The sequence below is a fragment of the Megalobrama amblycephala genome, linkage group LG3, assembly GCF_018812025.1.
Source record: "Megalobrama amblycephala isolate DHTTF-2021 linkage group LG3, ASM1881202v1, whole genome shotgun sequence".
Lineage (NCBI taxonomy): Eukaryota > Metazoa > Chordata > Actinopteri > Cypriniformes > Xenocyprididae > Megalobrama > Megalobrama amblycephala.
In genome coordinates this window covers 49,600,002-49,622,735 of record NC_063046.1, presented here as the reverse complement: position 1 = coordinate 49,622,735, position 22,734 = coordinate 49,600,002, and the positions used below count along the sequence as shown (strand labels likewise).

The 22,734-nt window shown below is 35.5% G+C and overlaps 1 protein-coding gene and 1 long non-coding RNA gene across 3 annotated transcripts; one reads left to right on the top strand and one right to left on the bottom strand.

Moving 5' to 3' along the window:
- Nucleotides 1-671: 671 nt before the first annotated feature.
- Nucleotides 672-20,532, bottom strand: LOC125265600 (solute carrier family 2, facilitated glucose transporter member 4-like). Its single transcript, XM_048185910.1, has 11 exons — nt 20,227-20,532; nt 17,007-17,102; nt 14,212-14,372; nt 11,841-11,965; nt 8,793-8,908; nt 8,490-8,652; nt 6,560-6,747; nt 3,521-3,625; nt 3,003-3,104; nt 2,192-2,395; nt 672-2,088 (listed from the first exon to the last, which is right to left on the bottom strand). Exons 1-11 carry the CDS (start codon nt 20,257-20,259, stop codon nt 1,864-1,866), a joined length of 1,518 nt encoding a protein of 505 aa, XP_048041867.1. The 5' UTR covers nt 20,260-20,532; the 3' UTR covers nt 672-1,863.
- LOC125265601 lies at nt 3,633-22,608 on the top strand. 2 transcript variants are annotated; one of them, XR_007184299.1, is made up of 5 exons: nt 3,633-4,236; nt 6,533-6,775; nt 12,757-12,863; nt 14,943-15,038; nt 22,562-22,608. It is a non-coding gene; the product is annotated as an uncharacterized LOC125265601 (long non-coding RNA). The 2 variants fall into 2 exon arrangements; XR_007184298.1 differs by lacking the exon at nt 22,562-22,608 and having other exon boundaries at nt 14,943-16,997.
- The last annotated feature ends 126 nt before the right edge of the window (nt 22,609-22,734 follow it).

Sequence of the window (22,734 nt, the reverse complement as noted above, 5' to 3'; positions counted from 1 at the left end):
TTTTATTATAAAATTATTGAAAAATTGATTTTGCCCTATACAAAAAATGCTAAACTTTGACAAAGTAATTTTTATTGTTAGAATTGTGATTTCATAACATTTAGATATGAATCCAACAGAAAAAAACTTGTGAAAAGACATCTTTCAGTCATTCAAATGGCACATAGCAAATAGTGGAGCTCTGCAGCCATCTACTGGTAAAAGTGATAGTTTTTTTTACTTTTAAAACTGCATTTTTCAAAATATGGGCAAAAATCTTACACTAAACCATGTCAAATTATCCATGTTATCCACATGAATGAAAGTTAGAAATCTGGGCCTTTTATAAAGTGAATTTTACATAAAAAGCTGTTTATGCATAAAAACCTATTTTTAAAAATATTTTTACATTTATTTATATAAATTTAAAAGATAACACAAATCCTCCAAAAACTGCACAAATGTTGAGAAAAAAAAACATTAATAAACAGACTAAAATTACATTGGTTTTTAAAAAATATATTATATTGTTACAAAATTACATTTTGTCTCCAGAGACCCCGAAGGCCACGAGTGTAACTTTTTTTTCTACACTAACATAAAAAGAAGATATCACTCCATTTTTTTTTTTTTTTTTTTTAAATTATTTGTAGATCTTAAAAGTGTTAACCACCGTACAAAGTCTCATGCCATTTGAACAAAGAAAACATTTTTTTTTATTTGAGCAAACGTCGTTTGGGGTCTCAAAAGACCCCGAAGACCGCACAAGGGTTAATTTCTCAGTGGGACTCATTTCTAATACATTTCTAATATAGTGAATAAGAAATGTGCGCTCTGTCTGTCTATATATATATATATATATATATATATATATATATATATATATATATATATATAAGCACAAACTATTTTCTGTATAATTCATATGAAGTTATATATGTCTGAAATTACAAAATGTGCATGTTACAACGTTTGATTCTGATTTGTAAAAATATTAAAGGTTCTTGTTTGAAATAACTAGCTTCTCTAATGTGTGTTAAATATATAGTGCATGATATAAGCTTTAACGTCTACTGGTAAAATTTTAGCTTTGTGCAAAAACTTTGGAAGCATTTTATTCTTTGAAAGCATTTGACAGTTTGTTACCAATCAGTATTAGAATGTTTCATGGACCCTTTTCACAGACTAATGATGCGTTTCCACAATTATCAACATTGCAAATCTAGTAAAGTTTTTCATATTTTAATTTTTTAAAAATTGAATACACTTTTATAATGCTATACTTCATGTTATATTACCTTGGTTGGCAGTTTGACGAATCAGTGCTGCTTCGAGGGTCTTTTCAATATAACAGCTGAGGAGTAGCGGCTAATTTTACATCTTATTTTCTTCTGACTGCTGTAATCAATCTCTTTATATTTTTCCCTCTTTTGGAAACTTGTGGAAACAATATCACAGATTTGTTGCTTATGCAATTGGAGCAGATAGAAATAACTTCTATTTGCTGTCATCTTCCATTCACCGCCCTGAAAATGTGAAAAAGGTCCATTATCCTTAAAGAATGCTAAAATGAAAAGAACAGTCTATGATCTACTGTAATTGTATGCAAAAGCATAGCTGGCTTTGTGGTGTATGGAAACCCTTGCGCAGCTAAAGTGCAGAATTCCAAATCTCAAGTCTCATCTCCTTTTCAAACAACATTGCACTTTCTCCCAAAGTCCAACATCCTTTCTTTATAATACTTAATTTCCAAAGACCACATAGTCTCTTCTGAGTAGTAATGTTGTCTTTTTGGTATGCAACCTATTTTCCTCTCCAAGCCACAAAGAACAGTAAGTTGTGGTGATTCTGGCCCCCATCCACAATCTCTCTCGCTCTCAGGCTTCAGTTCTCTGTCCCATCAGATCCTAGGTAGTCCAGCTCTGTACTGTGTTTCCCTTGATCCAGGCCCAGGTCCATGTCCATCATGTTTTGTGGATGACCATGGAAGGTGGCTGAGATCTGGTCAAAAGTCTTGCCTCTTGTCTCAGGAACTCGGAAGAATGTGAAGATAAGGAAGAAAAGGAGGAGCGCAGCAAAGATGAGGAAAACGTATGGACCACATAGGTTCTGTTGTAAGGAGAGATTGAGTTGGATGGATTTAAGACACGTTTGACATATAGGTTAGTGAATTATTGCAACTAGAATAAGATAATATTTCCTCTGCACTTACAGCAACATACTGGAAGCCCATGCCAATGATGAAGTTGGCAGTCCAGTTGGAGCAGCCAGCTACCGCCATGGCTGCTGGTCTAGGACCTTGTGAGAAGAGTTCAGCCACAAAGAACCAAGGGATAGGTCCTGGCCCCACCTCGAAGAAGGCCACAAAACCAAAAATGGCCATCATGCTAATGTAGCTCATTGATGGCACAGTCTCCTGTCAGTGAACAAAGAAAAATTGTTAATGCCAAGGAACAGTTCCATCACCTTTGCTTTTTACAGTTCAAAACAAGAGTTGAACCAGACATCACAAAGTAATCAACATTTTGACAGCATTTACTGAGCAGGAAAAATGCAAAGCAAATGTGGTAACACTTTATTTTGATGGTCCCTTTTGAACATTATGTTGACTATAAGTAACTTTGCAACTACAAGTCAACTAACTCATTAGAGTATTAGTAGACTGACTGCGTAATATCTGCTAACTCTTTATTGTGATGCTCCCCCAACAGACATTCTGCTGACTATAAGTAAGTCTGCAAGTACATGTCAACTTATTCTAACCCTAACCCTACCAGTCTACTAATACTCTACTAACACTCTAATGAGAGTTAGTAGATATGTAGGTGCAACGTTACTTATAGTCAAGAGAATGTTGGCCCCAGAAAGGAGCCATCAAAATAAAGTGAAACCACAAAGGTATGTTTGAGCATTTTACAATAAGCTTCTGCCCTCTGACTTTAAGTACTTTATCAAGTACTTTTTCAGTAACTATTTTTAATACACATTAGTGAAACATCCATTTCCACGTATTTTGGGCTGACCAGTAATGTGAGGGCAATTGTCATGATGATGGCACAGATACACATTCCAGCAAGTCCAAGCATGTGGAGTGTCCGGCGACCCATCCGCTCGATCAGGAAGAGCTGCAGATTGGACAAGAGAGCAACAGACAGTGAGCGATGTTAGTAATAGGCAGCACATAATAAATGTTGGCTTGGTTTATGCTAATAATGTAGTTTATATTGTTTGATTTTTTTCCCCCTATTTAATTATATGAAAATAATTATATCTTATTTTTAAGATAAAAAAACATTTATTGGAATGCTACATTTTAGCCAAAAAGGACTTTGATTTTTTTTAAATGTTATTATTGAATTTTATTATGTTCTCATGACTGCTCTGCTCACACTTAATAAAAACAATATCTGGCCTACAAAATCTGTCTTATTTTTGGTACACAGTTAAGTGCCAACTAAGGCTAAATTGCTCATCTTGTTAGCTCCTCTTTAAAGAGTCATGAGATCTGTTTGTTTGTTTGTTTGTTTGTTTGTTTACATACCGAGACTATAGTGAAAGCACAGTTGACAACTCCAGCACCTATGGTGGCGTACACTGGACTCTCCACCCCAGCCTTCTTAAAGATGTCAGTAGAATAATAGAAGATCTGAACAGTGGAGAGCAAGAGCAGTTGTGAGAAAAAACATGAAAAAATGGGTTCAAAAACATGTCACACACAAATTCAATTTATTTCAGTTTACTGTTCTAAAAAACTTCTTTACTGCCATAAACAAAACATGTATTAAAAGTCTTCTTTTCCTTCAACCCCTTAAGCCCTGAGGGTATTTTCAGAATTTTTTTTCTGAGTGACACAAAAAAGTAAAGACTCATAACTCCAAAACTATAGCAAGGAGAGTCAAAAGGTTGGTAGTGTTTGAAAGAAAACTTTTTAATATAATAAATAAATAAATAAATAAATAAATAAATAAATAAATAAATATGGATATTCTCATGCTGAGAAACTGCAAAAAAAAAAAAAAAAAAATGGTAGCAGGTTCATTCTTTTTTGGTGATGTTCCTCTATATGTGAGCTGTATCTGGATCATCGTTTCGTTGTGATCAAAAGTTACAGCATTTGGAATCAAGGTAGCCTTTTTTGTTTATCCATTGGCGCCCCCTGGTGGGCATTTTTAAAACGGCTCTTTCGCGTGGAGTAACTCTTGACAAACACATCGGGTTATTTTGATCTTGGACTTATTTCATTTAGGAGAATCCAGTGTAAGTAACGATGTGCCGTTTTCTACATAGCCTATGCATGTTTCATGAAGTTATAAGCTGACATCTCAAGTGATAGCTACATTTTAGTTTTAGTTAGCATCTGTGCTTAATAGCCTGATCAATATCTTGTGAACGGATTGTTGGATTATGATGATGATGCTGGATTCATTTTAATCGTGAGAATCTGCTGTAAATAATAATCAGATAAATACAGCAGCTGTATATTATTTACATATGGGTCTTGAGGCGCTTCACGTACAAAAACTCGCTCAAGTTTAGTCAAAGCCCAAAACAATTATACTCATTGAATTCTTCTCCGTGAGACCTTTCAAATGACGCGATTATCTGAGCTGTATGATGCTTTTGACACATTGGAGTACATAATAAAAAAATATTTCCTAAATTATGAATTTTTTATTATTATTTTTCAGCAAATAGCTAATTCAGCAGTACTTTTAGGAGTTATTCAAATGGCTAAATTCCTTGTAAAGTTCAGACTCTAAGCTTTCAAATGACACCTATTTTGTGATTATCTAGGCAGGAGTTTTGAAAAATATGGTTATTAATTTTTTATAGCAAGGTGGCGCCCTTGGGCGGTACACTCCGTTTTATGCTGCGTTCACACCGAAAGCATCTGGGGTGTCAAATTCGCGCCAGACGCGTCTAGTTGGACGCTTGAACATTTTGAAGTCAGACGCTTCAGACGCTCGTAAAATTTGCGCGTCTAAATAAAGTGTGTTCAGACGCGAATTCGCGTCATGGGAGGGGCTTCCATCTCTTTCTGCACAGATCCTCTGAATAAACACATCATCTTGTCAGTTGGAAACTAGTAGCGGCAATTTAACTCGGCCGGCTTTTGCTAGCGAGCAGGTGGGCTATGATCAACGGCTAAAATCATGCAAAGCGTTTTACCAGATTGTCCGATTTCTTCGCTTATCCTCCTCCAGGCAAGGTCTTTTTTATTCCTGTCTCTATAAAAATATGATGACACATCATAGAGCTCAGGGTAGCCACACACAGCGACTATTATCTTTGTTCTGGTCTCCACCGCTGATCACGTCATAAACACGTTACCAAAGCAGAGTCCCTGATTGGTTAATGCGCCGCGAATTTACGCCAAAGTTCAGATTTTTCAACTCGGGCGTCTAGGGCGTCAGACGCTCAATTCGCATGTCAGACGCGTCAGGCGCGTGAACGCTCAATTTGCGCCGCGCCATTCGCGCCGCAGGATGACTAGACGCGCGTTTAGATTGACTTAACATGTAAATCAGACGCCCCAGATGCGTTCGGTGTGAACGCAGCATTAGAGTGATAACTCAGCACTTGTTAAGAGTTGAAAAAAACGGATGCATTAAAAAACTGAGTTTCTAAGCTTTAAAATTATACCTATTTTGTGTTATTCCTGTCAGTGGTTGCTTAGTAATTTGAATATGAATTTTTTCGCGGGGGGTGGTGTCCCGCCGGCGGGACACTTCGGGCTTAAGGAGTTAAATGTTTAGTTCACCCAAAAGTGAAAATTCTGTCATTCATTACTCATCCTCATGTTGTTCCAAACCCATAAGACTTTCGCTCATCCTCGGAACACAAATGAAGATCTTTTTAATGAAATCTGAGAGCTTTCTGTCCCTCCATAGACAGCTACACAACTACCACTTTCAGGCCCCAGAAAGGTGGTAAAGACATCATTAAAATAATCCATGTGACTCCAGTGGTTTAACATCAATTTTATGAAGCAAAGCGAGTGCTTTGTTTGCGAAAAACAAAAAACAAACATACTTTACCACTTTTTTTTTTTTTTTTTACAAAATATTAATCTCCAACGCACATTCATGAGAGCATTGGAGATTAATATTTTGTAAATAAAGCAAATAAAATTGAGGTTTAACCACTGGAGTTACATGGATTACTTTAATGATGTTTTACTACCTTTATAGGTCTTGAAAGTGGTAGTTGTGAAAGCTCTCAGAAAACTCTGATTTCATTAAAAATATCTTAATTTGTGTTCTGAAGATGACTGAAAGTCTTACGGGTGTGGAAAACATGAGGGTGTGTAATAAATGACAGAATTTTTATTTTTGGGTGAACTAACCCTTTAATGGTGATAAATGATTATATTTATACATTAATTGTTTAGTCCAACACTTTATTTTTTGTGCCACCATATTATGAAGGGTCAGTTACATTTACTAAATCTAACTTTATTAAATCATTTTAGAAAACTAAATCAGTTAATGAAGCAATCCCTGTAGAGGAGCTGCATTCAACTTTTTAATCTCAGTTCATCTTTCTTTCCTAGTTAACTGAGCACATCTGCAGCACTCACAGCATTAACTCCTGACAGCTGCTGAGAGAGCTGCAGCAGGATAGCAATGATAATGGGCTGCCGGTACAGAGGAGAGCGAAAGAGCTCAGCAATGGACACTTTCCTCTCCATCTCCATCCTCCTCTTTTCCTCCTTCATCTCAGCCAAGTCTTCACTGACCTCCATACGGCCAGTCAGGCGCCGCAAAGCTGAAGAAGAGAGGAAATAAGCTCAATGGTTAGTGTGTATTTAGTTTACAGGGCTTGAAATTAACTTTTTTACTTGGTAGCACTGGTGCTCACAACTTCAAAAAGTTAGGAGCACCACAACTAATATATATAAGGCATTAATGACATTAAGTCTTGTCATTTACTTGACCAGAAAAAAAATGGATTTTTGTGTTGTAAATATAATTTATTCTGAAGGAATTTTCTCATCAGGTTTCTATCAGCTTTGAGATATTTAAATCTGCATATTTGTGATATTTACCCCGAGGGCATTTTTTTTACCTTTATAAAGGGCTTTTTTGTATCTTATTAAATGTATGCTTCATCTTTCATTTTAAATTCCTAAATTTGACCAATAAATTCTAGAATAATAAGACACTATGGGGATGTTACCAATTAAATTAAATAATTTACACTGAAAAATTAAAACTGCATTAAATAATGTTATAAGATTGTTTAAAAAAAATGAAAATACAAATAATAAATGTTGGAAAGAATGATACTTTCAATCATGAAACTAAACCGCCAGTAGGTGGCGGCAGGTGACCGTCTTATTGAGTGAGTCATTGAGTCATTCATTCAAACGATTCTTTCAAACGGCTGATTCATTCAAGAATGAGGCGGTTCTTTATGAAAGGGTAATTGAGTCTTTGACTCAACCGATTTGTGCAAAATGCGTGATGGTTCTGCTGTGATCTTTGTTTGGAACTATTTTCGCTGCTGAAACGGAACAAAAAAGTCTATATTGTGTCTAAAATGTAAGTGATTTAATTTAACCTACTTGTTTATTCAACTGTTGAATGAAATCAATGTCACATTTTCAATCGTCATAGTAGAAGACAGCACTCTTGTTGGTCGTGTGATGTTGTTTAACTGTATCATATGTTATAAATATAAAAACTCCACATTTTGAATTTTTACCGCAGTAGGCTATGTTAACTGAGTTTCTTTGTGTGTGCTGCGCTCATTTGTTTCCATTTCTCCTCGAGAGGCTGCGCAACCTTGTTACATCAGTACATATACATTAGGATATATTATTATTTCAAACGCCACTTACACTAAATGTAATAAAGTCAGAGTCATTCTCGCGTTTTGGTCATTCCCTAGTTTTTTTTAAGCGTTCTAGTGTTAATGTGGAGCCCTGCTGTAACTGTTCTTTTCGTCTTCACTCTTCAGCTCTTTACATTTTGCACGCTAGGTAGCTCCAGAGCGCAGTGAAAGGGAGATTGACAGCTATATTAACCAGCCTAAAGTCTGCTTTAAACTTAAGAACATACAGATGAAGTTTAATTGGTTGTGTGATAGAACGATGGACCGGTAACTGTATCAGCTAACCGAAGGCACACAGTAATTAGCAAACGTTTTGTAGAGAAATGAAAACAGGTCACACTTCAGCGATTATTTGCACTCGCACACATGCTCCCAAATATATTTTGAGGTCGCACGTATTAAATTTAGGGAGCATATGCGACTAAAATGGTCGCAATTTCGAGCCTTGGTTTACCATTTAAGAATTATTAAATTATATTAATATAACATTCTAATTACAATTTTTGTGATCTGCTGTGGAGCATAATATGACATTATTAACAGTATTTACATATCATATTATTTTTTAAACATTTAGTTAAAGTTATAACTTGTATACATTTATGAATTATTACATTATAAATTATAATCATCTGCCAATGATTAACATAATGGGACATAAATGCGCCAACTACCGCTCTTTGCATGGTGCTCTTGGCAGCGGATGATATAGAGGAAGCGCGGGCTCTCCGGACAGAAAGGCAACAGCGTCATCTGCAGGACTGTAGGGAGTACTGTAACACCCAGCAGCACCGGCCACAGCTGCTCACTGCCCAACAGAGATTCGAGTCCTAAGATCTGAAAAGAAGATCATGAGATGGATAATAAAAAATGAGTGAAAAATAAAAAATAATATGGAAAATGAAATAATAAATGACTGGAGACCAAAAAAAATTGAAAAATAAAAAACAGTATGAATGGACTTCAGCTTACTCTACCTGGGCGATAAGAATGCCTGTGACGATGGCCAGCTGGTGCAGGGTGCCCAGAGCTCCTCTTAGACTTGTAGGGGCAATCTCACCCACATACATTGGCACCAATCCCGATGCCAAACCTTACGAAGAAAGGCAAGGCAAGGCAATTTTATTTGTATAGCACATTTCATACACAATGGTAATTCAAAGTGCTTTACATAAAAAAGAATAATAAAAATAGAACATAAGGAATAGAAATAACAGTAAAAACAGAGAATTTTGCTATCTGGATGGAAGAGCTAGGAAGTCTCAGAGAGTTTGTTGTTGTTGTTGTTGTTGTTGTTGTCCATCAGAGTGGATCTAAACGGATCTATCCATCAGAGCGGATCAGAATGGATCTTCCTCACACGACAGGAATGCTACCTATTAAGGCACTTCAAACTGATAAACACAGTTTCAATCTCCCCTTTTGCCAAGACACCTCAAACTGCACCACACAGCCCTAATCCCCCTTCCAGAGAGATCTTATCTATGCAACGCAGTTCAAATTTCCCCTTTGGAAATTTCCCCCTTTGGAAAGTGTCCTGACTCTAATCCAGAGATATCTTAACCATGCACTACAGCTTAAATTTCCCCATGGTTTGTCCCCTTATCCAAATTTACCAAATTTTAACCTAATCACTTTCTTCCTAATTCTCCCAGCTCTTTCAACCAGACAGCAATATTTAAAATGCATTAAAAGTCAGAATAACAAGATGATACATAAAAGATATAAAATACATTAAAAATGAAAATAAAAACAGGAAAAGGAATTAAAAGAATAAAAAGATAATACGTATAAAATAAAGTGCAAACAGTTCGGACATAGCACAGTGCTCAATCAGCAAATGCATAGAAAAAGAAAAACAAGGGTCCTCTGAATATAAACAGTAATATTGTAATTAATTCCTGTGACAATTACATTTTCAGCAGCCTTTACTACTAGTCTTCAGTATCACATGTTCCACTTCCTTCAGAAAATATATATATAGTATGTACTATTGGAGCATGTATTTTAGCAGTGTGTACGTGTGCCTGACTGACACCATGTGATGTGCTCGTCTGGTGTCATCTGCACCCTGATACTGCTGCCAAACATTTCCATCTCAGTGCAATGTAAGATGAACCCATTATCTTGAAGTGCTGTGCAATGTATCCACAACACAGCAACAACACCAGACCAGCACAGACCTTTACCTGTAAAAATCTACAGTATCTCCCTGAATCTCCTGCTACTACAGCCCTTCTTGATTTTTTTATTTGGAATGATTTATTTATAAATGCTTAGATTATAAATAAAAGAGGTTACACTGGAGATTTTGCCCTTATTAAGTAATAATAAAAAACAATTATTTTTAGCATTTTTGCCTTTATTCAGTTTTAGAGAGGACAGGAAGCAAAGTTAAAAGGACCACGTGCTGGGATTCGAACTCAAGTCACCCAAAGCAAATTTGCACTACATTTTGCATTCAGAATTTTACTAGTGATAATTCTGTTAGAGATATATCGCGTTTAATTATCACAAGTAAATGTGTAATTTGAGATATCACTAATTGGAATTATGGCTGGTACAAGATCAGCTATAGATATCATTACTAGTCAAAACTCATTTGTAGATATCAGAAAATATTTTCAAATGAAAGTCAATGGGAGAATATGACTAGTCAAAATAGCATTGTAGATATCTTCAGTGCATATTATGACTATAGTCCAAATAACAATGTAGATATCTTAAAGGGTTAGTTCATCTTTTTGATGAAATCTGAGAGCTTTCTTTCCTTCCATAGACAGCTACACAATTGAAACTTTGACGCTTCAAAAAGTTCATAAAGAGATCGTAAAACTAATGAATATTCCATATGAATGAGAAACGAAGAGAAACGATCGCTTTATGATAAACAGATTTTTTTTTATTCACATAAACTCACATCAGTTGTGGTAAAGTGAAGCTCAAGCATGTTCACATGATGTGCGAGAACCAATGAGGTTCATTCTTGTGCGTTCCCCGTGAGGTTTGTTCTCGCTCGTCAAGCAGGTTTGGTTGAGCTTCTGTTTATGTTCACTGATCAATGTTTATTTGTGAATAAAAGCCTAAATTCAGTCTGTTCATCATATAAAGCAATGGAGTCTCTTCAGAAAATCAATTCATATGGATTAGTTTTACGATCTCTTTATGAACTTTTTGTAATTGATAACAGAATTTTCATTTTTGGGTGAACTAACACTTTCATTTCAATTACGACAAGTCAAAATTACAGAATAGATATCTGGAATTGGAATTTTGACTAGTCAAAACTAAATTATGACTAGTAGAGCCGGGGCATTTAATGCTAAAACGGCTTGCCATATACGGAGCTTTATTTACTGTAATTATTAAGATTTTGTGTTTAGAGATATCTCTAATTGAATTTCTTACTAGTGCAGTTATAATTGCATATACAGTATATCTAATTATCAATCTGACTAGTCAAAATATAATTATGACTAGCCGAAATACAATTGTAACAATCCACAATATATTTTTGTATAGTCAAACCATAGTTTTATATGCCAATTCCGCCTGTCATAGACGTGGCGCTAAGCACTTTTCCACATCAAGGACCGGATTTTAGCGTGGATTTTAGCTTAAGTTCAAATCTGTGCATACACACATTTTATAAATGAGGCCCTTTATGATTATAGCTCTGATATAAATACATGGCATACATAATGCAACAGTATATGTAAATGTTATTGTAATTTATTTATAATGTTATGTATTAAGAGCTTGACTGAATCCATCCAGTGTTACTAGTCTCCCTTGAGTTTAATTAATACAATGTGCTCACCATCTTAGATTATGGAGTGAGTTCATTGTAATTTATTTTTAACTGAATTTATTTTTAACTTGAACTGAAATTCAATTAAAATTGTAAAATTTCAGCTGCAAGAATTTTTAAGATTAAACATTTACTGTAAAGAAAAGAAACTCATATACTCATATACCTTAGATAACTTGTCAGCAAAGTGTAAGAAAAAACAGTGAAATCTTACCACAATATGCCCCAATGGTAAAGCGACCTAAAATCATCATTTCAAATGACCGGCTGATTTTGGACATCCCCATCAGGCCTCCACCAATAAATGCAAGGACATTATTGATAAGCATTGCTTTCCTCCTACCATAATAAACAAAGAACATCAAATAATATTATTACCTGTAGGCCTATGTAATACAATTAGGACATTTAGACTTTTACATTTCTACGTTTTATTCTAAAACAGAACAAAAATCCCAGTTTTTCTCCACATATTGATTCACATTTTTTATCACACCCCTTCTGCTGACATTATATTCTCAATTACATTGTACAGGTTATAACAGTTGTGCCACCTTAATATTATGCACCCCAGTTAAAATCAGTGACACAGGAAAATACCATGGCCTTCTCTGACCATGAAAAAGGGCAGGTCATCATTACACAGCTGTTGTAACCTGTAACTTGAGATCTGAATGCCCGTATCATGACTGTGCCCTTCACCAAGGTTGCCCTTTAGTATAAGATTACTTTAAATCACTTTGGATTAAAAGAAAAAACCTTAAACAATAAACTTGGCCAAGTCCTTTCTTAAACTACTCTACCTGATGATATGTTTTGCATTTGCTCATCCAATTTCTGGTTTCTTTACTCCCTCTTTCTTTTCTTTCACACTCTTTTAGTCACAGTTTTTTTTTTCTGCATGCATGACAGCTTGTTGGTTTTACAAACAGTCGATAAAACACTGATGGTTGACTGGCCCACACACAGGGGCGCATTAACGCACAGGCTTCTATGGGCTGAAGCCCAGGGGCATGCACTGGGGAGGGGCCTACTGGCTGCACAAATTGTTTTTTTTAAATATTAATAAATATTGGGGTTTACAGCAGTGACAACAGCATTCTATAACCAATCTCACACCCGTTTTTCAGGACACAACCGGATGTTCGGGAACGCACTGGCTGTGTGAATGGAACTGGACTGGACAACTAGATTTCATACAGTGCGAGAGAGCCAATCTTTGCTGAACGTGGGTTTGGTAAGTTACATAGGCCCGGTCCGCAAGGTTGTAGATTCAGACAGTGTCTTCCACTAATAATAATAATTATAAAAATGTCTATTGTGAGTGTCATTCTCCAAAAATTATTATTATCAAGAACTTTTCAGCTAGAAAATCATGGAAAAATCATTGCTGAAGTTATGTCATTTGAATGTATTCATACATTAGCACAAACTGAAATATTTATGTATTGACTAATGGCCTAGTGACATTTTTATTCGAGGTAGGGGGACCTACTGTAATGCTGTAATGCCCACAATATTTAAAGGTGCCCTAGAATTGAAAATTGAATTTAACTTGGCATAGTTGAATAACAAGAGTTCAGTACATGGAAATTATATACAGTGATCCTCTCAAACACCATTGTTTCCCCCTTATTATGTAAATCTCATTTGTTTAAAAGACCTCCGAAAAATATCTCAACATAACACCGACTGTTATGCAACAGTCGGGATCATTAATATGTACGCCCCCAATATTTGCATATGCCAGCTCATATTCAAGGCATTAGACAAGGGCAGCCAGTATTAACGTCTGGATCTGTGCACAGCTGAATCATCAGACTAGGTAAGCAAGCAAGAACAATAGCGAAAAATGGCAGATGGAGCAATAATAATTGACATGATCCATGATTACATGATATTTTTAGTGATATTTGTAAACTGTCTTTCTAAATGTTTTGTTAGCATGTTGCTAATGTACTGTTAAATGTGGTTAAAGTTACCATCGTTTCTTACTGTATTCACGGAGACAAGAGAGCCATCGCTATTTTCATTTTTAAACACTTGCAGTCTGTATAATTCATAAACACAACTTCATTCTTTATAAATCTCTCCAACAGTGTGTAATGTTAGCTTTAGCCACGGAGCACTATCAAACTCATTCAGAATCAAATGTAAACATCCAAATAAATACTCTACTCACATGATCCGAAGCATGCATGCAGCATGAATGACGAACATTTTGTAAAGATCCATTTGAGGGTTATATTAGCTGTGTGAACTTTGTTTATGCACTGTTTTATAGTCGCGAGCTTGGAGGCGGGGAGTGCGAGGATTTAAAGGGGCCGCAGCCTGAAGGAATTTAATGATACCCCAAAATAGGCAGTTAAAAAAATTAATTAAAAAAAATCTATGGGGTATTTTGAGCTGAAACTTCACAGACACATTCAGGGGACACCTTAGACTTATATTACATCTTGTGAAAAAACATTCTAGGGCACCTTTAAGTAATGAGTGTGTTTTTGTAGATTTTAATCTGTAGTGCAAACATTGTTATATTCAGTTTCAAAAATAAAAGTAAAAAAAATAAGTGGAAATTGTCTTACCTGCCAAAAAACTCTGAGATGATTCCCACAGAGAAGGAGGAGACCATGCCCCCAATAGAGAAGATGGCCACAGAGAGTGACCACAGAGATGTCAGTGTTTGTAGAGGGATTGGTTCTGAGTACCTTTCTGTCCATGTTGAGTTATAGTCCTGCTCAATGATCTGAGGTCAGAGGGATACAGAAAACAAGAGGAGGATGACATGATGAGATATTAGTACTCTCAGGACAAAAACCTTGCTCTCCTTTAAGAGTGAACATAATCTGTTATCACATTCAAATTGTGATGTTAAAGCATTAGTTGATTTTATGTTTTGTGTGTGCATCACTTTTCACCGTGATAACACAAATATCTTTCTTATTACATTTGAAAGTGATTAGTGATACGCACATGCCTAGTTTTGTATTCTGGAGCAAGACAGTGGGCTGATTCAGAGGCATGGCCCCTGCAATTTGTGAGTTATTCCTGGAGATGTACAATTACTTATGTATGACTTCTTGTCATTTATGGGCAAAAAGAATAGGAGCAGGGAAATTTGGGTTTTACAAACACAGCAGTACAACAGAAAAGACACTTTTACTATTAGTGATTAAAGGGGCAGAAGCTCAAATTTTAAATTCTAAATTCACAAATTAGAATGCCAAATTTTTTTTTTTTTAGATTATCATAAATAATTTATTTACTATTGTCACATCTGTTCAAGGTTTTGATTATGTTATCTTTTCTTTTGAAGTTTTTCATAGTCATGTTTCCTGTTATTATGTCATGGGATTTCCTGTTCCCCTGATCTGCGGCCTATACCACGAAGGCAGTTTAGGTGGCTAGACAGGTATGTTTCAGTTTAGTTTGTGCCAACCATGGGTTTTAGGCACCATGAAAGTGGCTCTACTTTTAGCGGTGTTCATCGCCGTAACTTACGCTCCATGGCTAACCTGCTTCGGTGAAAACTGAAACTGGGAAATCTCAAACTGAAATGGGACCAATCAGCTGTGAGCAAAGTGATGTAAACCTGACGAAAAAAAAAAAAAATCCCACAGTTTCTCTTGCTCCAAATTAAAAATCACTACAAAGTAACAGATTTTTAAAGATAAAATCATCTGTCTTTTAGAAATTATTTATTAGAATTATTTTATATGATTTATATATTATATAATTTTTATACACTTAATCCATAACACATGAGCAATTTTAGTTTAACAATTATTATAACGCATTTACTTTAAATGTTTATAAATGTATAACATCATTTGTAATATAAATACGCTTTACAATCAATAGATAAAGCTTTAAAATGACTACATGTGAGCTTGCATGTTCAAGTCTCTCTCTCTCACTCTCTCTTTCTCTATATATATATACACACACATATCTATATATATTATCAACTATAAACTAACTTCACAACTTTCACTGATATAGCAGGATATTTTCCTCTCGATGTGTAAATGCATTTATGTACTTCATATTCTTCAATCTCTTCAATCATCGGCAGAAAATCATGCTGACTCTCTTGCGAGAAGTTAATCACAGTTTTGCATGTTTCAAGGCATGTGATTAGCTGTTCGCTACTGATGTCACACTTTCATGTGCACACATTCTATGGTTATTGATGAACTCAAGATCAAAGACTGAGCTGACAGAGAAAGTTGATGATCAACATCATGGTACCAACAAAGCCTGACTGGATTGGTTTGGGTTGGGTTTGTCAACTCGAAACTGATCCTGCAACCCTGAGTTTGTTCAGCTACCATCATGGTACGGGCCCTACTGATGTTACATATGACACCTTGTAGCTAACTTTCACAAAAATCCTTACACACATATATATTTTTTTAGATAATGGTAGACATTCAAATTTAATGTTATTAGCTGCTGAAATTTGACTGTCCTTTTTTTTTAAGGTATATTATAACTAATATGGAGTTATAATGTATTTTTAGCTGTTGTGCCCCCTATTAGTGGAATTTTACAAAACTTGGTGTGTGTCCGAAGAACGTCCTGTTGTCTATATGTGTCAGGTTTTGTTAAGCCTGGACACTGCGTTCAGCAGCTATAGGTCAACACTTAAAAATAGGCATTGCCTGACCAATTAATTAACTTGTATCTCTGCAATGCTTAGACGAATCAAAATTCTTTTGATAACTTTTTGCCAGCACTGTCACTAGCTGCTGTGTGCCTATTTTGGTGAAGATCGAACAAACAGCCTAATTCTAATATGCTGATTTGGTGCTCAAGAAACATTTCTTAATGTTGAAAATAGTGGTACTCCTTAACATTATAAATGTCTTTACTGTCACTTTTGACCAATTTAATCTTACTGACCCAAAACTTGTGTGTGTAATGTGCGTACCAGAAGTATTATGGCCCTTTGAAACAGCTTTTGGAAAAAATACCCTGAATAACTTTAAGAAGTGATATGAAGATCCATGGTAGAGATTAAAATTCAAACTCAAACTCAGGAGATAAAGTCCTGGCACTAGAACAAAGAGATTCCCAAACAATAACACAAGCATTAGCTGTATGTTATTCTGGTCCCATTTGTGTAAATGTCACATCTAAATGTTTCCTCTCACATGTTCTGTCAAAACACACTCTAGAATTAGATGATCTTAGATTTTGATGTATATCATAAGAGGAGAACAAATGTTTTCACATTTCAGCAGCTTATGATGCACTTTAGAGTTAAATATAATGAAACTTTATATTCTTTGGACAACATTATATCCAGCTGTTTCAAAGTGAAGTTTTAACAATACAGTGATATTATGTCAAAAGTATCATATGGATGCAGTATTACCTTCTGTGGAGCGTTGATGACTCCAATGTTATAGCCAAACTGTAAGGAACCCAGTACAGCGGTGAACACTGACAGTGCGAGGGTTCCAGTTATTCTCTGCAAGACACCAAAACACACAATGTTTATAATCACAGTATCATAAGTCTGTTGAAGCAGGAATATTTTCATGTAATCTCAACACATCGGTGTTTAAAGTAAAATCAAATATTTTAAAATAGAAGTTATAAACGTCAAAGGAAGTTATTACAGTAATACTGTCATCTTCTCTCTGTACATTTAAATGTTTTCTATATTGTTAAATATTGTAATTCTATATTTATATATTGAGATTAAATGTAAATACATTTCAAAAAAAAAAAAAAAGGTAGATAGATTTAAAATAGATAACTGAGATATATCAATGGCGACTCTTATAGACTGGATGGCTGAGGACATTGTATGATTGCCTCAATCTGTATAATAAAAACCATTATGTCACAGAATGTCTTCACAAAAATATGTTCAACATTAGAGAGATTGAAAGCAATAAATCTATCTGATTGCATTAGTACCTTCATATTTAATTAAGGATTGGTGCTTTAAAATGAAGCCCTATACTGATTTGATCTGTTCTGTCTGTCACGTGTTTGAGGTGAAATGGTTCAGTCTGTTCCCATGTCTTTGTGGTTCATCTGGCATTAGCAGCATGGGCCACACACCTGTCTTTTCACTGACTGACAGCAGCATGGGAACAGAGCCGACTCCTCTCTATTTATCTGCTGACACTACCCATAGGAGTGTACAACACGTCTCTCAAAACAAATGCTGTGTTCACTGTGTAACACGTACTGGCATTAAAATGTATTATTAGGGGCCAAGCACCAAAGGTGCATGCTGTTTTGTCTATGGCATCCCATTGTACTGCTTGTGAGAATGTTATTAAATTTGGCACACAGATAGAGGACAGTCTGAACTTTAAGCAAAGCTCAATCCCTATAGTGCCACCAACTGTCCAAATTTGCATTCGTGTTTATGCTAATAACTTTTGAACCATAAAGCCTAAAAACAAAATTCTTTGCACAGATTCATTGGCTCAAGGCGATTTGACATTATGATGTTATTTTCCATCACAAAAAGTCTGCCTTTCTTTCTGCCTTTTTTTTAGCATTTTTCAAACACGTTCTAGACAATTCGTCTGATTTTCGGTGAAGTTGGCTCAGATTATCTGCAGACCGTGCTAGCAAAAAGTTATCAAAAGATTTTTGATAAACCTTTTCTAGAATAACATGCAAACAAAATTCAACAAAGAGCACATTAAAATGCAATGCTTTAGTATACTGAGACAAATTTTGGTACATGTCATCACATGACATGACCTAAGGCAACTTGCAGTGTTTCGGTACACTGCCACCTACTGGTCCGGAGATATTAATTTTTTTTCATCATTCACTATTTTTGCTTATAACTTCTGAACGGTTTTCCCCAAAACCACAAAACTTACCACAAAACTAGATTCACATTAGGTCTCATTAGATTCGGTATGACATACCGAGTCAAATGGTACCCAATTTTTTCCCATATCGGCCATGTTGGGCGTTGACCATTTTGAATTTTGACGTAAAACACTGTATTTTATGAAGACAATATTGGTACAAAACTCAGTATGTGTCATCAGAACCATGCCCTGAAGATAATCAAAAAGTTGAGATAGTTAAAATTTATAATGAAATATAATTAAATAATTAAAAATACAATAAAAAAGTTAAATTTATAATGGAATTACAAAATAGATTTTGATGAATTTTAATGAAACTGGTCTTAATAGTTTCCTTGAGTCATACCGAGCACAATTATGCCATATCAGTTAAAACTGCTATCCGTTATTTTGAATTTCTTTGAAAACCTACTTTTTAAACTCCTCCTAGACCGTTTTCACCAAAATCGGCCCAGGTCATCATGAGAACATTCTGGCAAAAAGTTATCAAAAGCTTTTTGATTGACAAAACCGATCGAATAACGCATCAATGATAAATGTCATGATGCCAAGCTGATTCTGAGGCTGTAACTCTGCAAAGCTTAAGAATATTGACACCAAACTTTGTGTCATTGTCACCTCTCAATAACCACATGACATCAATTTGGTAACAGCACCATCTATTGGTCAAAAGTGATAAGCAATAAAACCATATTACTATTGATTGTATTTATGATTTTCTGCTGTTTTGACTAAAATCATCTAAAACAAAACCAATACTCTTTAATCACTCATTGTTGCATTCTGATAACTCATCATTATGCCTCTTTTGTGCTTGGCCCCTTAATTGCTGCTTGCAGCTATATTTATATTAGTTTTTTGTTTTTTGTTTTTTAAACCTAACCATATATGAATAATACAATCTAAATTAAATTAAAACCATATGTTGCTCATATTTATGGTATATGACATGATTATGTAAAAAAAATGAAAAGGATTAAATGAAACTATGATATAATATTAACATTTTTCCACTAACTTGTGTTGTGTGTTTGTTCCCTGGCATGACCAAGCTGTGTTGAGATTTGGCTATGTTGTGTTTTGTAACGATACACGAAAACAATGTCAAGAGAGACGGTATGTCTAAACACTTGGACAGCAGTTTCAGGAGAATAACTGAAACTTTAACAAAACTTTAAAATGAGTTCCTCAGATATGCTGGCATAATAATATTATTGAGGTTGGCAATAGGCAATAGTGGCATCTGCATGTTATGATTACTGTCAGCACACCACAAAGCACGACACCAACAAGCACTAAGATACAGTATTCAGTTAGTCACTGTGTGACTGAAATGCTTTTACTGAGTAACTGAGTCATTTTAAAGCAAAGATTTGACCTTGAAACATGTGACCTTTACATACTTCATCTAACTGCAATGTTGACTTTATTGCAATCTCACACTCTCACTGGATCCAAATACCCAGTGACAATGTTACCATAACCATCAGAGGCTGCACGTCTGAGTGTGAGTGTAATATTAAATCAGTACATGGACAAATTCTCATAATTTATTATTTTAGCTATTTAAATCAACTAATAACAGCATAACATTCACTTTAAATATAAACATACAATTATTTAACACGCAATCTAAAATTGTTTAAAATGTTTATATTTTAAAGATCCAAATTAGACAGTTATCATCATCATCACACTGTATTGCAGTTCACATTATCTTATATGCATAATCGACATTTTCATTACCTCCCCTCCTAACTGCTGAAACCCAGCCGGCATGACTCTGAGTGTGTGAGACTCAAAGTTTTGGTCCTGTCTCACAGTCCTCTCCAAGCAGTCTTATTCCAAAGCACTGATATGTGAATTTAATTTGTCCTTTTAAACGTACACACACACACACACAAAGACGAGAACTAAACAAACAAAGAGTCCGGAATATGGATCAAGGCTTGTGCGTCTATAATTTCCTCTGTGAGGTTTGAAGAAGAGGGCACGGGGACACATGCTCACAAACTCTCCACCCGCATGTTTTTAGAAGTTTAGGCAGGAGGGGAGGGGTTTAGATCTATGTGAGTAGCTACACTGACTAGACTGTTTCCATTAGCTTCAGTCCAACAAGGTTTGTCACCATACAAATTGTCTTGACCTTATGTGTCATTGCATAAATGAGCAAGGGTTACAGTAGCATGTTCTACATGAAGTTCTAGAGAAAGAAAGCAGGTGGAAACACTACATTTTGTACATAACATAATTACTATAAAGTTTAATCATTCATAATCTGTTGGATATTCTCGCTTATATGGCAATTAAAGTACTATCTGAGCATATGGTTTGAGAATTTCAAAGATTCACTTCTTTAGTTCAGCTTCCACCACATCATTAGATCGAGATGCCCACCTTGATGGTTTAAAAACCAACATTACTGGCCAAGAATGGTTAATTGGGCTGACCTAGTCTCTATTGTTCAGCTTTTCTTAGCTCATAAACCCATTACTATTTTGGAACACATGCCTAAGGGGTCACAAACTCTGCCTATATGCCCCTCCCCACAAACTTCCCATGTCACACGAAAAGAATCCTCCCCAGGCAACAGGTGCTCCTCAGTTGTGGACTATACCACTTATATCTTGAGGTGTGCAGACTTTTTTATTTAAGCGGAGATTTGCGAGGCTGGGGGTTAGAGTCTGACACCGAATCTCTGAGCGACGCAATGGAAAAATGTCTGATGTCGTTCACTTAATTTAAGATCCCTTATTGCCACCCACCACACTCCCCTGTTAGTTTAACATGCCTCATGCCTGCATGTTCTCTCTCTTATTTGTCTTGTTTCCATCGAACACCCTCTTTCCTTGATCCTCTGATATTCCTGCCCGAAGAAAGAGTGGTTGAATCTGATATCTGTCAGCTGAAGGGCCCCAGTCAGAGTCATGTGTGCCTTTCTCACTCAACCCAGAGAAACCAGATCCCTTAAAGACAGACAGAGGGTCTGCTAATGCAGATCCAGTGCAAAAAGTAGACCACATGATGTTTTTGATTAGATGTTTCCATATATTCTCCATGCGCAATGGTACTTATTATTCAATGTATCTCATTAAATGAGTATTAGTTTCTCTGGATGTGTGCAGTACACATTCAAAAAAAAAAAAAAAGAAAGAAAGAAAAAAATCTGTAAAAATAGGGTACAGTGTACTATATTAATTTGACAGAATTTTCTGTATTTACTTGATACAGGTCTTTTACCTGTATTTTGAATTTTGAACTTCATTACTTTGTGTTTTAGGGTTAACAGAAATGTATGTAAAATTATTAGATAATGTCCTGGTAATTTTCTGCCAATTTTTAATAAAAAAAAATTCAAATCTAAGACTTTTTAAGACCTTTTTAAGAAATTAAAATTAATACAGTACACATATAAAGAACAAATGTATCCATTCTCAAAATACAGTGTATTATATCTAGGCTATTTGTATTACATGTGATATGTAAACAGTACTCAATTCATTATTCCATAATAAAAATGTAAAAATAGTAAACATATGACAACATGTAACATATTAAAAGTAATAGTAAAAGTTCAAATCTAACATGCATAACTGGATGTAGTGTAACTGATCAAATGGCATTTCAAATGGCTGTTTAAAACAATTAAATAGCCTACTGTTCAGAAACAGAAAATAGTGCTGCCTGCTTTGTTTTTGATGTCCAAACCACATCTTCAGTTCTTCAAACGTGAATATGAAAGTATGGTATGGCAACCCATGCTCAGAATTTGTCCTCTGCATTTAACCCATCCAAGTTAGTGGACACACATTGAGCTGTGGACACACACACCCAGAGCAGTAGGCAGCTGCTCGGAGAGAGACTGGGGGTTAGGTGCCTTGCTCAAGGGAACCTCAGTCATTATCGAGAACCAATCCCGCAACCTTTGGGGTAACAGTCTGACTCTCTAACTAGAGAGACTTGAAAACACTTCTAAAACTAACTGTAGATGTGCCAGACAGGTTTGGCAGTGGGAAACAGTCCATGGAGAGTTGTAGCTATTTTATGCTTGAAAAGTTGACACTTTACTTTCTGTTTGCAGCAGTTACAGCCTCCCCACATGGGACATATTCTTCAACTACCTTCCCAGGTAAGAACACAACACTTGGAATACAAAAACGACACCTAGTGGTTACTCCAGGATACTACACATTTCAATTATTTGTAAATAATCTCGCTGTACATTGCTATGCTTGTTATGGTGGAGCCGTTGCT

Excerpts from the sequence above, each read along its gene's own strand:
- LOC125265600 (XM_048185910.1), bottom strand. The coding sequence starts at position 20,259 with ATGCCGGCTGGGTTTCAGCAGTTAGGAGGGGAG. Across the intron at positions 11,966-14,211 it reads ATCTCAGAGTTTTTTGGCAG|GAGGAAAGCAATGCTTATCA; the intron begins GTAAGACAATTT and ends TTATTATGGTAG. Across the intron at positions 3,105-3,520 it reads GTGCTTTCACTATAGTCTCG|CTCTTCCTGATCGAGCGGAT; the intron begins GTATGTAAACAA and ends TCCAATCTGCAG.